We start from the raw sequence: 16,817 nt of genomic DNA on the forward strand, positions 1-16,817 counted from the left end.
AAAATTCGTGGGAACATAACAAAGATCTGTATTTAAGTTTTATAGACCTCTAAAAACTATATGACAAGGTACCAATACAAAAGCAATTCAAAACGCTACAGTTGTATGGTGTCAATGGGACATTATATCAAGCAATACTTAATCTTTATTTGAATTGTAAGTCAGCAGTTAGAATTAAAATACAGGAAGATGGTCTGATATAAATCTGGTGTCAGACAAGATGTATATTATCCCCTCTGTCATTTTGAAGAAAAGTGGTATTAAACCTGATATCAAAATTGGAGATGTTAATCTCAGCTCTTTGCTTTATGCAGACGATGTTTATACTTCTAAATAAATCCGCAGAAAGTCTGCAAGATTCCCTGACTAAATTGAATAACTGTTGTAATAGATGTGGTATGAAGGTCAGCAATAACAAGACAAAGACAATGAAAATAGGCAGAAACAATGAAAATATCAACTGCATTGTGAATGGAGACCCTAAAGAACAATTAAAACATTTCAGTTACTTTTAGGCATGATTTTTAGTGAAGATGGTAAATTAAGTATTGAAATAGATAAAATCAACACAGCTGGTATGGTAAGAAGTCGACTGAATAAATTTATATGGAATAAGAGAGAAATTAGTCAAAACACTAAATTAGCTGTATACAAGACAGAGTTCGCACCAATTTTAAGTTATGGATCTGAGAGCTGGGTCAGAAGTAAAACACTTGACCAAATACTAGAGACCGCAGATATGAGAGTCCTGAGAAAGATTAGGGGCATGAACAGATGGCATTAATGGCAATATCATATTAATAATGAGGATATTAGGAAAGAACTTGATATTGTCAGCATCCAGGAATGCATTAGCAGAGCTAATCTCATGTGGTATGGTCACTTAAACAGAATGGGAGGGGAAAGATTAGCAAAACAAGTGTTCTGTCAGGTTGGCAGGAAAAAGACCCAGAGGAAGACCAAGATATATAGGTGGATTGATACAGTAAAAAGTGCATTAGAAGACAGAAATATAAGATCTGATGATGTTGTAGTCTTGACAGATAACAGAGTGATTTGGAGGAATATTGTTGATAGGAAGTTAGTAATGATGTAAGTTTTTAATGTAGTACTATCATAATATCCTGAACCCCCCCTTGAGGGTACATGTCAGGAATTTGATGATGATGGAAACTGTGAATATAAGAAACTTCATATATAAAACAAAATAAAAAAGCATAAAAAATACATAAATCCATTAGGTAATAGCATAACTGATTTCACAGTTAATGTCTGGAAATATGTAACATGTATTACACATAATACTTATCTACAAACACAAAATTAAATGTTGTTTATGCATTTAGTGAGTTCTAAGATTCAATTTTATTAGCATAATTTCATCAATACTGACTTCCACTGATTCCATCTTATGAATGGAATTTTCTTCTCTGTTTCTGACAAAACATTATGCGCAATAATAACTGGAAAGATGAAATGGAAACGCAACATCCACTGTTGTGTTTACATTTCTGTTTAACAATGAAATTAGTTGTCAGCTATCTGACCTGTTATCTATGATTGAGCTGAGTAGCTACTTTGCATTTCCCAATAAGGGGGTGAAGAGTGCATTATCTCAAGGTAAAAAACAAAAGCACACTTCTTCCATAGCTTCAGTATTCTGTGTTCAAATTATAGAAATTCCCAATATATTCAACATTTCTTAATTTGAATTTTCATGCATGACTAAAGAAGGATTTTCAAAAGTAAGAACCACATAATTATCTATTGTCTGAGGACCTTAGGTAACCTAACAGCATATTTATAGCTAATGTTTTTCTTTGTGAAATATATGTAATGACAGTATATCATGAAAATATTAAACTACTATTATAATATAATAACTCACTTGGTGTAGATAACTGCCTTATGGATGAATTAATTACAGATGCTGATTCTGGCTGGATTGTCAGGGACTGGATTGTTAATGATTCTGAATATAGTATTTCTTGAGAGTGAGAGTTCACTGAATCTGCTGTCAGTCCTGATGAATCTTCAGATAATTCCTGGTCACTGAATTTAATAATTTCTAGAATAGTAATAATGAAATTTAAAAAAAATATTTATTTTTATACACAACATAAATATTTAAAACTAAAATAAAAGTTTGTACTGTTGAGAAATTTAGAAAAGCAACACGCTGTCCCAAAGAAGGATATCTTCAAACTGAATAAGCAACAATGTAAATTTCTGTTTTTTTTTTTTTTGCTTCAGATGAGCAATATCAGCAAGTCAAATGACAAGAAGCCAGGTAAATCAATTCTAACTAATGACAATCTGACTAGGACTAAATTCTGACTTTAAAATTAGGCTTGATATCACTATCACACCAGAGGTCCAAACTTTTTGCTGCTGTCTTTTGCTCATAAGTGTTTAAAATATTGATATTGCATATATTCATTTTTAACATGATTCCTGTTTGATATTAAAAAAAAAAAAGAAAAGTAATTTAACCACCTTACTGGCCATTATGGATCAAATATGCATCCTCATACGCTTCGTATCCATCACATATTTCAATGTAATATCAATGGTATTACAACTTTAATATGCACTTCGCATCCATGGCAACTTGGACGTATATATACGTCTTGGCCAGTAGCGTGGTTAAGATCAACTTGCAGCAGATAAGCTACAACACTGTGAACTTACAGCTGATCTTATTACCCATAGCATGTCATCCTTTCCCCTAGAGAAGAAATTGCATTGTGTATCAGCAAGTTCATTGAATTAATGAAGTAGTAATCACACTAAAGTTGACATGGATGAAATATATCATCACATTATGTCAATAAAATATCAATGGTAATGCACTTTTAGTGGACACTCTCCATCCATATTCTGGTTGACATAATCATGGCCAGTTAGGTGGTTAATTAAGTAATATATTTTTTAACTATTACAGGCAATTTGTTTTATATACCTGCATACAGGACATTTTCACGTGCACAACTGTAGGTAACCAACATTTGTAAAAATGCACTTGTTCAATGCATCAGGTAGGCTATATACAGCTTGATGTGAACATATTAGTTATTGTTCCCTGGGAACAATATGAGAGCTTTTTTTTTTTTTACCCAATAGTATTAGGCAGAATACCTAATTGGATTAGGTATTCTACATGTGCAATGCATACACTGTATGTAACTGTAAATATTATATGCAGTGTTTTTAATTAACAGTTTTAGATTTTTGATTCAATAATCGATACACATAATTTTACTTTGCTAACTATATTCTACTAATTTATTTATAATTTTATCAGTGGTTCGATAGTGAAACTGGAAAAACAATGATACATCACACCCTTCAACTGAAAAGGATCCAAGTTCAATTCTCGTTGTGACAAGAAAAATCTTTACATGGGTTTTTTCAACTGAAGGTGAGTTAGTTGATCTCATTAATGTTTAATGTGCAGTGGTGGAAGGTCAGGAGAACAAAGAGGACCTCAATGAAAAAATAGTGCAAAACTGAAAAATTGCAGAAACATCAAGAGATTAGCAGAGTTAAGAGAAAAAAAGCAAGATTGCATGAATAAATGAGATAAACAGGGTGGGGGAAAGATTTTGTACAGAGAGCCAATGATCATATGATGGTACAACATGAGATTTCATTCAAGCTGGAGAATCGCCTGGCTAAACAAGGTCTCTGCTGTTTTCATCAGGGAACCAGTGAGAACAGTGAAAAGTCAGCTACCGGAATAAGCTTCAACTCAACATATATAAGAAGAAGAATAAACCCAAGATCTGAAGAAATGAAGATAGGAACCATCAATATAAGGAATATTAATGGAAAGGAAATTGAACTAGCAGAAGAACTGGAAAAGTACCATGTGAACATAATTGGCATATGACTGAGAGAAAGAAGAAAAAAACAAGGGAGATCTTACTAAGTAATAAGTAAAAGTTTCAGTAAGGAAATACCGTGAGTAGACATATTACTAACTATTATAATAATGGAATTAACTCACGTCAATTATTCTTTATTCGTAGAATTTTCACCTGAGTATCACAGGAATTGTCAGTACAGGTACGAGGCTAATTAAACAATAACTGTTATATAATCACAAAGTGCCACTGCCACCTAAGTAGCTAAGGATAAATTTCCTAAATTTAATTATTAAATAATAATTATTAAATTATTCAATTATCATAATTAATATGATACTGGCCTGTATGAGTCTCTTTCCTATACTGTGAATTGTAGATAACCATCTGGTTGGCAAAGAATCAAGAGGTCTAGAAATGCTAACTGCTTATTTACTTCTGCTTCTAGGGTGAACTGGATCCTTGGATGAAGTGCATTAATTTTTGAGAGAAACAGTTGTAGTTCTTCTGAGGTGCCCTTCCATATGGCAAAAATGTCGTCCACATATCTGAACCAAATGTTAGGTCTGGGTGTAATGTTGTCAAAGATACGCTGTTCGAAATGCCCCTAGAAGTAGATGTAAATAAGCAGTTAGCATTTCTAGACCTCTTGATTCTTCGCCAACCAGATGGTTATCTACAATTCACAGTCTATAGGAAAGAGACTCATACAGGCCAGTACATCCACGCTGAATCACATCACCATCCCAGCCAAAAGGCAGGTACTATAAAAACACTAGTTCATAGAGCCCACTCCTTTTGTTCTTCAGAAGAACTTTTACAAAAAGAATTACAGTATATTAATTCCTCCTTCATATCCAATGGCTATAAGAAGTTCTTCATAAAAAGAGCTTTAAGTAGTCATGCTCCAGCATCCTCTTCAAGTTCAGAAGAACCTACACATATACCTATCCCCTATGTACAAGGGGTTAGTGAACACATAGCTAAGGTGCTAAAACCACTAAATATCTGTGTGGCTTTTCGATCCATCAGAAAAATCTCCACTTTCCTAATGTCTCCAAAGGAAAGGTCCCACATCTCAGCTATCCAGGTGTCTACCAGATTCCCTGCTCGTGTGGATTATCATATTTTGAACAAACAGGAAAATCTGCTCAGGTCCAGTTAGAAGAACACCAGTCGTACATCCAGTACCTTGAACCCGAACAGTCTGGAATTGCAGAACATGCCATCAACACCAGACATAGAGTTAAGTGGAACAAGACAAAAGTCATTCACAAAAGTCTGTTCCTAATGGAACGGCTATACAAAGAAACATTACTTCACTCTCCTAACCTAAACAGATCCGATGGTCTATGTCTTTCCCCCTTGTGGGAGATAGTACTTTATAAAGCAGCAAATCTTCCCTAACATAAAATTGCACACACACACACAAATTAATTATGATAATTGAATAATTTAATAATTATTATTTAATAATTAAATTTAAATAATTTTAAAAAAATAACATAAATAATAATTAAATAAATTTAGGAAATTTAACCTTAGCTACTTAGGTGGCGCTTTGTGATTATATAACAGTTATTGTTTAATTAGCCTCGTACCTGTATACTGATGATGCCTGTGATACTCAGGTGAAAATTCTACGAATAAAGAATAATTGACGTGAGTTAATTCCGTTATTATAATAGTTAGTAATAAGTATAAGATGTTTATTAAGGAAAGGAAAGGAAGGAATAGCGATAGCATTCGATATCAAACATGAAGATAAACTTCTTGATTGGAAGGCATTTTCAAGTAGAGTTATGTGGGCAAATGTCAAAAATGGGGAGAATGGACAATGAAACTTATTTGTGCCTAAGGCACCCGCAGAAGGTTCTTCTAAGGAAGAAGTGGAGGAATTTTTTAAGTCATTAGAACATTGAGCTGACATAAAGAAAATGGAAATGGTAGTCACGGTTTGGACAGCAGAGTAGGAAATGAATCCCAACAGGCATATAGCAATATTTTGAGAAAATTTGGAGAAAAGGGAAAAGCTAATAATAATAGCAGGTATTTACTGGATTTCTGCTCAGAAGACGGTCTAGTCATTACTAACACCATGTTTTGACTGTACGAGTTCACATGGAGAGAAGACACAAGAAATAAGAAAAGCCTCATTGACAACATCGTTGTTGATAGTGATATCAACATGCTGGTTTAGGATACAAGAGTGTACAGAGGATTTGAAATTGGAAGTGACGATTACTCAGTACTAAGCAGGATAAATATAGATATCATACTGAAAAGTATTTGGAAAGTTTTAAAATGAATTAAAGTTGAGTAGATTTCACAGGTAAATTGTAGACTCAACTATAAACATTATTATAGAAAAAAATGAAACAATTGAAAACAAGAACCAAACCTTGGAGTCTCGGTGACCAACTCTAAAGAAGACAATGACTAATTCAGCCAAAGAGATATGTGGTAAAGTTGCCTACAAGGAGAGAAAAAAAATAAGCATACCATGGTGGACACAAGAAGTTAAAGAAGCAGTCCTGGAAAAGAAGAAAGCATACTAAAAGTTCCTAGCAAATAAGTCGGCAGATGCCTTAAAAGAATAATAAGAAAAATATAAGAAAGCTAAGCTATGTGTAAAAGTAGCTAAATAAAAGTAATGGAAAGACTTTGGTAAGAGCAGTGCTTTTTTTCTGGTGTAACACACCAGAACGGTGTTCCGGCACCTATTTTTTTTTTACAGTTTTTTCAATTTTTCAAAAGTAATTTTTGAAATAATGTTCAAGCGTACATAACATGTGCACATGCCATTAGCATCTATGTTTGTGGCTGTGTGGATGTGCGATTGACAACATGTGAAAGATTTTCGGTAAAACACTTATTTATCTAAAAAATACCTTTATTGAATTGACATAAATTTAAAGTTATTATTTTCATATCCTTTTAGTATTTTTTTCTTACTTTTTAGTGTAAAAGTCTGACCCCAAGTTTGAAAATGAAAAAGATTTCCAATTACTTCTCAACCACCGGTCCCATTAATAAAAAGCCCAGAACAATAACAGACATCATGTCAAAAAATATGGAAATAATGGTGCCAGTTGATGTTTTCGAATCATTTCAAGCTAATCTTGAGGAGCAAGGCCAAACTGAAAACGACTGGCGAATTGCTGGACATTACATCAAAAAAAAAGATTTTTGCTCGAAAAATGAATCAATGTATATTTGCAAAAAGAAACTTGGCTGTATGCCTTGCAGAAAAGTTAGAACTCTTGGAATTGAAACAAAGATGGGAATGAAAATTTCCAAAGAATGGACCAACAATGAGATTACATATTCTGGCAAAGATAGGAAGCTACAGATGTGCTCACTTCGAAAAAAAACGTTCGATCACAGAGAATCTGCTGCAAACAAAGTAGCGTTAAAAATTGTTTCTGAAGTCGAAAAAAAGACCTTGAAAAGTTTTTTTTAAATCATTATCTCGTGAAAAAGAAATAATCGCAAAAATTTTTCAAAGTGCATATAAAGTAGAAAACGAAAACCAATCATTCCATAATTTTGAAAGTGAAATTGATCTGCAAGAACTGAACGGAATTGAAATGGGTCGTATTCTTCATTCAACAAATGCATGTATTAATATTGTGAATCATGTAAGTGAAGAAATGAGAAAAAATGTGTTTAAAGAAATCATTCAGTCCAAAAATATAATTTCATTGATAACTAATGAATCAACAACAATAAGCAATAAAACCACTCTCATAGTGTATATTCGATGCTGTATCGAAGGTGTTGAAATTAATTCACCAATAAATTTATTTTTGGACTTGATCAAACTTGAAAACGTAACGGCAAAAAGTGTATTTGATTCCTTACTCCAATGTCTTAACTATTATGGGATGACAGAAGATTATTTTAAAAAATATTTAGTTTCTCTAGCATGCGATGGAGCTGCTGTAATGTTAGGGTGTAAAAGTGGAGTGAAAAAATCGCTGTCAGAAAAAATTCCTTCGATTATAGTTCAGCATTGTGCTAATCACAGACTAGAATTATCAGTAAGTGATGCTGTAAAGGAAATTTCAGGAATCAATAGATTCAAATCATTTATTGATAAACTTTATGTCCTATACCATGCTTCGCCAAAAAAACAGTAGAGAGTTGCATTTATGTGCAGAACCACTAGAGGTTGAGCTGCTGAAAATTGGAAGAATTTTAAGTACTCGATGGGTATCATCTAGATTCCGTTCAGTTTTGGATGTGTGGAATAATTTTGAATCTCTAGTGCATCATTTATAGATGCAATGCATGATCCTAGGAGAGATAAAAATGATAAATGTATAAGGGGACCGGAAAGTAATCAATTTTTTGAACTACATTTTTAATATAAATTTTATTAAAGAACAAATTAACATTATTCAATTCTATAATCGCTATCGTTAATTATAACCTTATTCCAAAGATCTACTAAGTTTAGAATTCCTATTTTGAAAAAAGTTTTTTCTTTGGAAGCAAAAAATGATATCAAACTCCTTTGCACATCATCTTGCGAAAGGAAGGTTTTATTTCTTATGCTGTGTTCTAAGGATCTGAATAAGTGATAGTCACTAGGGGCAATATTCAGCGAATATGGAGGATGTGGTAGAAGTTCCCATCCTAACTGCTTAATTTTTTCTTGAGTCATTCTTGCAAAATGTGGTTTTGCATTATCTTGCTGCAAAATTACCCCTTTTCGATTGACAAACGCAGGACGTTTGATTAACAATGCGTGATGTAGTCGCTCTAATTGTTCACAGTAGATGGCTGCTGTGATAGTCTTACCTTGTTCCATGAATTCGTAATGAATAATTCCATGAATATCCCACCAAACGTACAACAGAACCTTTTGTGGATGAAGTCCATCTTTGTGTTGGAATTGGAGTTTGATTTGGAGAAAGCCACTGTTTTTTGCATTTATTATTCTTATACAGCACCCATTTTTCGTCACCAGTTACGACTCGTTCCAAAAAGTGGTCATTTTGTTGTCTGGTCAACAATGAATTGCAAATCGCCCATCTCTATGCTTTATTGTTTTCTGACAGTTCATGCAGTACCCATATACCCTGTTTAAGAACCTTGCCACTCTTATGTAATTGCTCTTGGACAGCTGACCAAGATGAATTAAGTTTCTGTGCTAATTCTTGTATGGTTTGTTTTGGATCTGATTCAACAAGAGTCTTAAGAGCATTGCCATCTGGAGTAAGAGGTCTTCCAGATCGAGGACGATCAGGGAGATCAAAATTTTTTTCTGCAAATCTCCTAAACCATCGCTGATATTTGTTAACTTTCAATACATCTCCATAAGTTGAGCAAATGATTTTGGTAGCCTAGGTAGCATTCTTTCCTTGGTGAAACAAAAACAGCATACAATGACATAAATGGTGCTCTTCAACTTTAAAGTCCGCCATATTAAAAAAAAAAATCTAAAATTAAAAAAAACAAACAGATTTTTTTAAATAGAAAAGTAATGCTAATATTTAAATAAAAATCAAATTTAATAATTTATGTGTTATTTAAGAAAAAACAATTGGCTAAAAATTACCTATTAAAAATAATTGATTACTTTCCGGTCCCCCTTATACTTATGATGGCTTAAGAAGAAGAAAATAACACCTACAGACTTTTTATTGGATCTAGGATTGATATGTGACGCTCCAAGAATTGTCTGAATTAAGTTTGGACCTGCAAGACAGTGACATGAACCTTTACAAGGCAAATCAAAAAATAAATAGATTTGTACAAGTTTTTGAAGAAAGAAGACAGAATTTTGGACCCTATTATAGATGTGCTGCAGCTGCTGTACATGATCTGCGCTTTCATGGAGTTTTACTTCATGAAAAAGCTCCAAAAAATAATCCTCCTATTGACCCAAAAACATTTTATACCAAATTGAAAGAGTCAATTGAAAAAAGGTTGCTTGATAGCAAAGATGTTGAGCTAGCACTTTGGGCTCGCGTGCTTGACCAAAAACATTGGCCTGAAGATATTGATGCTCAGCTAACATTCGGAGAGGCAGAAATTAGAAATTTGTCAATCAGACTGCAACTAAATGAAAGAGAAATGATTCGTGGATTCTGTAAACACATTCTTGATAAGCCATACCCAGAAAAACTGTTGCATTTGGTACATGCTCTGAATACCATTCCCATTTCATCAAGTGAATGTGAACGCGGATTTTCACAGATGAATTTAATTATCACCCCAAGAGCTTCGTTGAAGACTAAAACAGTTTCGGCACTTTTATTCATCAAACTCGTTGGACCACCTTTAAGACTTTACGATCCTTCAAAGTATGTTCATCTGTGGTTACTTAGAGGATGACATTCGGCCTTAGATATTAAGAGCAAAGAAAGGAGTCGAGACGATTTGTTCGACAATAATTGTACAAAATTTATTTTTAAATTGGACAAAACAATATTTTTACTTTTACTTTTATATTTGGTCTTTGGTTGTATATTTTAATTTGTTTGTTTAATTTTACATTTGATCATGTCTAAAATAAAAAATACTGAAGATAAATTATATTTAATTCATTAATGCGACTTTGTGACAACAACAGCTGCTTTATATTTCATTTAAATTAAGATCTGAATATCATTTTCTTTAATAAAAAGCTTAAGATGTGAGTTCTGGCACCTTTTTTTTTCTAGAAAAAAGCACTGGGTAAGAGTATGGAAAATAAATATCAGGAAGGTAGCAAAATGCTCTGGAGGCTACTGAAGAAGCTTAGTAATGGAGGAAAGAGTAGGGAAAAAAGAATCAAAGATGATAAAGGTAATGTGAAAACTGAAGAGAAAGGTATCCCAAGTGTCTGGAGTAATTACTTTGAAATGAAATAAAAAATTACAGACCAATATCTATACTATCCACAATCTCAAAGGTTATTGAAATTCTGATAAAAAAAATGCTTAAATAGCTATTTAAATACAATATTCATTTACGCAACTAATCAATATGGGTTCAGATCCAGATGCAATACTGAAAAAGCGGTACTGGAGTTTCATAAAAAGGTCTATAGTGGAATAAATGAAGGAATGCACATGGCAGCTGTTTTTCTTGATATATCTAAAGCGTTCAACTGTGTTCATCATGATCTATTGCTAATGAAAATGTCCAAATATAGCATTAGAGGAATTACTAATGACTGGTTCAGATCCTATCTGAATAATAGAAAACAATATACCAGCTATGATATATTTAAAAGCACAACAAACATAATAAAATACGGAGTCCCACAAGAGTCGGTACTAGGACTCATCCTATTCATAATATATGTTAATGATCTATGTAAATACAAACTTTTTGGCAAAATGATATCCTTTGCTGACGATATGGCTTTAGTATACACCGAAACAACCCTTGAAGATCTAAAAAATTGGATTAATAGCGATATGTTAAAACAAAGTATATGGTTTAGCAACAATGGATTTAACATTAATACCGACAAAACGAGATATATGTACTTTACATTAACAGACAAATTAGATCACAGTATAACTATAAAATGGCATGAAAGGAAATGTAGTGATACTCTAAATTGTAAATGTAGCTTAATCGAAAAAAACAAAAACCGTCAAGTATTTGGGCCTCCATATCGATAGCAATTTGAAGTGGAACTCCCCCACCACTTTCTTAACAAATAAGTTTAGGTTCATAATTAACAGAATATATTATGTTAAAAAATTTGTAAATGCAGCATTCTTAAGATGTTTATACTATTTCTGGGTAAATTCTTCACTGCAATATGGCATTACCTGTTGGGGAGGAGACTATTATAACAATTTGCTTCCATTAATAAGAATACAAAACAGAATAATTAGAGCCATAACTATTACCGATTTCGCACATTCAACCAATGATCTGTATATCGTTCATAATATTCTACCATTTCAGAAACTATATCTCTATGGTTGTCTGTTATATGTAAAAAGAAACACTGAAAGTTTCTTGGTATATAACGTAGACTATGGATTGTGCTGCGGTCGAAACACGCTGGAAGTACCTAAGGCTAACAAAATATTTTTTCATAAATCTTTCGAGTATATTACGATGAGTAGCTATAATAAACTTCCGAATGAAATTAAATTTATAACCTCAGAAAAAGATTGAGAAACTACCTTATGGGATTAAAGAATGTTGACAATTATTTTAAACGTATAGTATGAGATCATTATAACTCATATATCATAACCAATAAGGTATTGATTTACAAATTGGTTCATTCAATTAGGAATTAAAATATCAACATGTACATTATTATAACTGGTAAGGGAGCCCTCTTAGATGCGGTCCCCGGACTCTCAGTGTCTGTTTTGAGTTAATTACTTTTCTAGTAACCAGTATGGCTATGGCTCTTGGTTACACATATTTGCATTAACTAACTTATGTTACTCTAAACCAGTTACTTATCATAACTATGAAACCATTCGAAATATATTATATTATATTCTACTTGCATATATGAGAAAACGTTTTATTAACCATAATAAAATAATAGCCAAAATAAGTATTAGTACCAACAGAATATGATAGTAATACTTGAATTTTATTTTGTAACATTGTACTGTGCATTGATATTGTCATAATTATACAAGTTGAATAGTATAATACGTATAATTTGTATACGTGATATGAATAATAAACTGTTAAACTAAACTAAACTAAAGACTGTTAAATGAACCAAGCAGTGACAGAACGATACTAGAAAATTTTCAAGTGGAATGCAAAGAGGAGTACATATTAATACTTGAGGTAGAAAAAGTAGCAAAAATTTGAAATGTGGAAAGGCAACTGGAGTAGATGATATTCAACCAGAAAAGCTTAAATATGGAGGTATACAAGTTTTGCAGTGGCTACACTGCATAATTCAGACTGCCTGGTCAGAAGGTCAAATTTCTGATGATGGAGCAGAGCGCTCATAGTACCCATCTATAAAAAAGGTAACAAAGCTCGTGAGAGAATTACAGAATAATTTCTGTACTAAGTGTTTCTGGTAAGATTTATGCAAACATACATACCAAGAGGCTGAGAAAGATCGTGGAAGAGAAAATGGAAGAAGAACAAACTGGGTTCAGGCAAAATAGAAGTTGTCAAGATCAGATTTTCACTTTAAGATAAATAGTTGAGAAATCGTGGGAATATGACAAGGATCTGTACTTAAATTTTGTAGATCTGAAAAGACAGATGACAAGGTGCCTAGAGAAAAGCTTTTCAAAATACTTCAATTATATGGGTAAATAGAACATTAACACAGAGCAATATCTAGTCTATATTTAAGTTGTCAGTCAGCAGCTAGAATTGAAGGAAATAAAGGAAGATGACAATGTAAAATCAGGGGTAAGAGAAGGATGCACATTATCTCCACTCTTGTTCATTATCTATAGGGGTCATATTATGAAAACAAAATGGCATTAAATTTTTAGATGATGTTGTACTCCTAAACATGTCTAGTACAAGTCTCCAGGATTCTTTAACTAAACTGAATAACAGCTGTAAAAAATATGGCATGAAAATCAGCAATAAAAAGACCAAAACTATGAAAATAGACAGGAGCATAGAAAACTTCTGTTGCATTCTGAATGGAGATCCTTAGAGCAAGTAAATTATTTAGGCACAGTTTTTAGTGAAGATGTCAGGTTAAATCTGGTAATAGACAATTGATTAAGCAAAGCTGGTATGGTGGGTAGCCAGGTGAATAAATTTATATGGAATAAGAGAGAAATTAGCCAAAACACCAAACCAGCAGTATACAAGACAGTGTTCAAACCAATTTAAGTTATGAATCTGGGAGTTGGGTTAAAAATAAAGCACTCGATCAAAGACTAGAGACCACAGATATGAGGGTTCTGAGAAGAATTAGGGGAGTGAATTGATGGCATCAATGGTAGAATCATATTAAAAATGAAGATATTAGAAAAGGAACCTGACACTATTAACATTCAAGAATGTGTCAGTAGAGTTAATCTAATGTGGTTAAGCCAAAATAGAATGGATGAGGAAAGGTTAGCAAAACAGGTGTTTGATACCAAGATGGCAGGAAAGAGACCCATTGGAAGACCAAGGTCTAGGCAGATTGATTCAGTTAGAAGTGCCTTAGAAGCATGAAATGTTAGACATGACAATATTGGAGTGCTCACAAGTAATAGATATATTTGAAGGAAAACTGTTGATAGGAGATTAATAACAATGTCAACTTAATCATGCAGTGCAGTCACAGTAACCTGAACACCCCTTATCAGAAGATTGATGATGATGAGCGTCTATGATCAGAGGAGTATTTAACAAGGGTGACAAAAGCATGTTTCCCTGGTGCAAAAATTACCGTATTTGCCGATATATAAGACACACTTTTTTCTTTGAAAATAGGTCTGAAAAACAGGGTGTGTCTTATACGCCAATACTCAATTTTTTATTACTTTCATTTCTGGAAATTTGCTCTGTTCTGAGTTACGCGATTTCTTTCTTCCTTCCTTGCGGTGTATGAGAGCATTCCAGTTACGTAGAGTTCAGTGGATGCACATGCGTTGTCATCGATGATCACACCTGGTTCCTGTTCATTTAAACTTTCCAATTGTTGTTGCGGTTGTTGTGAACGGCGATAAATTTCTGCCGCTGAATGATAAGAACTTGACAGAATCAGGAAGAGGATCTAAAAAAAGCAACTCACAGTAACCATAACCCACGAAATGGAACTGCAAAATGGCCAGAACTTGAGGCAGAACTGAATACTTGGATTTTAGACCACAGAAAAGCGGGACTTTCAGTGTCTACAAAAATGATTATTCATCAAACGAAAGCGATAGCCACTAACAGAGGGATCGGCAACATTAGTGGATCAACATCATGGTATTCAAGATTCATGAAGAGAAACCAGCTATGTATGCAGACTAAAACAAAAATATCGCAAAAGATGCCAGCTGAATATGAAAAAAATATACTGAAAATTCATTATAATATTCAGTAATAAAGTTTTTTTTTCCTAAAAAATGTCTACAAAAAAGGGGATGCATCATATAGGCCAGTGTGTCTTATACGCCAGCAAATACGTTAATATTAGTAATGCTGTCAGAAGGTAAAAAAAGGTAACATGAAAGAATTAAACGTTTGGCTAGTACTAATGACCTGAGAGGTGAAAAGTATCATATAAGGCAAGGTTTCCCAAACTGGGTTCCGCGGAAGGTGAATAAGTGTTCCGCGAGAAGTTCTCCTGGAATTTGTCATTTTAGTTTTCTAAGCATTTTTCATGAATAAATATTTTATACTGGAAATATTCTGAGGAGAATAATATTCATGAATATGTCGAAAAGCTCAGACCCAGAATGCCTAATAACACCTGTGTATTGTTAATTTTCACACATCGAAATCTTTCAACAATCGGGAAAGAGAATACCGCTGTTTATGACTGATCATAAATATTGCCTGCAAGCCGATTACAACAATGGGCAGCATATCTTCTGTTCTCAAAACTCAAAGAAATAACATCTGTGTTGCAAATGTTAGTGACCAATCAGCAAGGAAGTATAAAGAAAATTTTTCCACTAAAATTGAAGATCAACATAGTCTGTATCTGTTCTCAAATCTAGTAATACTGAATACTTTCTTCCCAAGTTCGTATTGTAGGGTGAAAGTTTCGAAACCATAGTGCCGTGATTTTCATCATCATCAAATTCCTGACATGTACCCTCAAGGTGTGTACAGGATTATGATAGTACTACATGAAAAATTTACATCATTACTAACTTCCTATCTACAATTTTCCTTCAAATCAGTCTGTTAATTGTTAAGACTCCAACATTATCAGATCTTATATTTCTATCGTATAAGGCACCTTGTACCGTATCAATCCACCTATATCTTGGTCTTCCTCTGGGTCGTTTTCCTGCCAACCTGGCAGAGAAAACTGTTTTGCTAATCTTTCCTCGCCCATTCTGTTTAAGTGACCATACCACTTGAGATTAGCTCTGTTGACGCATTCCTGGATGCTGACAATGTCAAGTTCTTCCCTAATTTGCTCGTTTTTAATATGATATTGCCATTGATGCCATCTGTTCACACCTGTAATCTTTCTCAGGACTCTCATATCTGCGATCTCTAGTCTTTGGTCAAATGTTTTACTTTTGACCCAGCTCTCAAATCCATAAGTTAAAACTAGTTTGAACACTGTCTTGTATACAGCTAATTTAGTGTTGTGACTAATTTCTCTCTTATTCCATATGAATTTATTCAATTGACTTCCTACCATACCAGCTTTGTTGATTCTGTTGTCAATTTCCGTATTTAATTTACCATCTTCACTAAAAATTGTGCCTAAGTAGCTGAAATGTTTTACTTGTTCCACAGGTTCCCCATTCACAACGCAGTTCACATTTTCAATGATTCTACCTATTTTCATTGTCTTTTTAATGCTGACCTTCATACCAATTCTATTACAACGGTTATTCAATTTAGTCAGGGAATCTTGCAAACTTGAAGTGGATTTATTTAGAAGTATAACATCATCTGCATAAAGCAAAGAGCTGACATTAACATCTCCAATTCTGATATCATGTTTAATACCACTTTCCTTCATAATGTGATCCGTATAGATAATGAATAACAGTTGGGATAATGTACATCCTTGTCTCACACCAGATTTAACATTAAACCATCTCCCTGTACTTCCTTCAATTCTAACTGCTGACTTACAACTCAAATAAATACTAAGTATTGCTTGATATAATGTCCCATAGACACCATATAACTGTAACGTATTAAATAGCTTCTCTCTTGGCACCTTGTCATATGCCTTTTCCAGATCGAAAAAACTTAAATACAGATCAAGCTTTTCTTCCACAATTCTTCTCAACCGTTTCTCAAGTATACTTGCATAGATCTTGCCAGGAACACTCAGTAGGGAAATACCTCTGTAATTCTCACATTCAGTTTTAT

At 33.4% G+C, this 16,817-nt stretch overlaps 1 protein-coding gene across 1 annotated transcript in view; it reads right to left on the reverse strand.

Annotated features, from left to right (window-relative positions):
* Positions 1-16,817, reverse strand: part of LOC150109555 (uncharacterized) — a 167,199-nt gene that overhangs the window by 37,522 nt on the left and 112,860 nt on the right. The window contains exon 4 of the mRNA XM_090402650.1: positions 1,889-2,068. Within this exon, the coding sequence (XP_090258776.1) occupies positions 1,889-2,068 (180 nt within the window). The remainder of the gene's footprint in view (positions 1-1,888; positions 2,069-16,817) is intronic.

Source organism: Typopeltis vanoorti, chromosome 2 (assembly GCF_054136105.1).
Source record: "Typopeltis vanoorti isolate ZY-2024b chromosome 2, IOZ_Tvanoo_1.0, whole genome shotgun sequence".
NCBI lineage: Eukaryota > Metazoa > Arthropoda > Arachnida > Uropygi > Thelyphonidae > Typopeltis > Typopeltis vanoorti.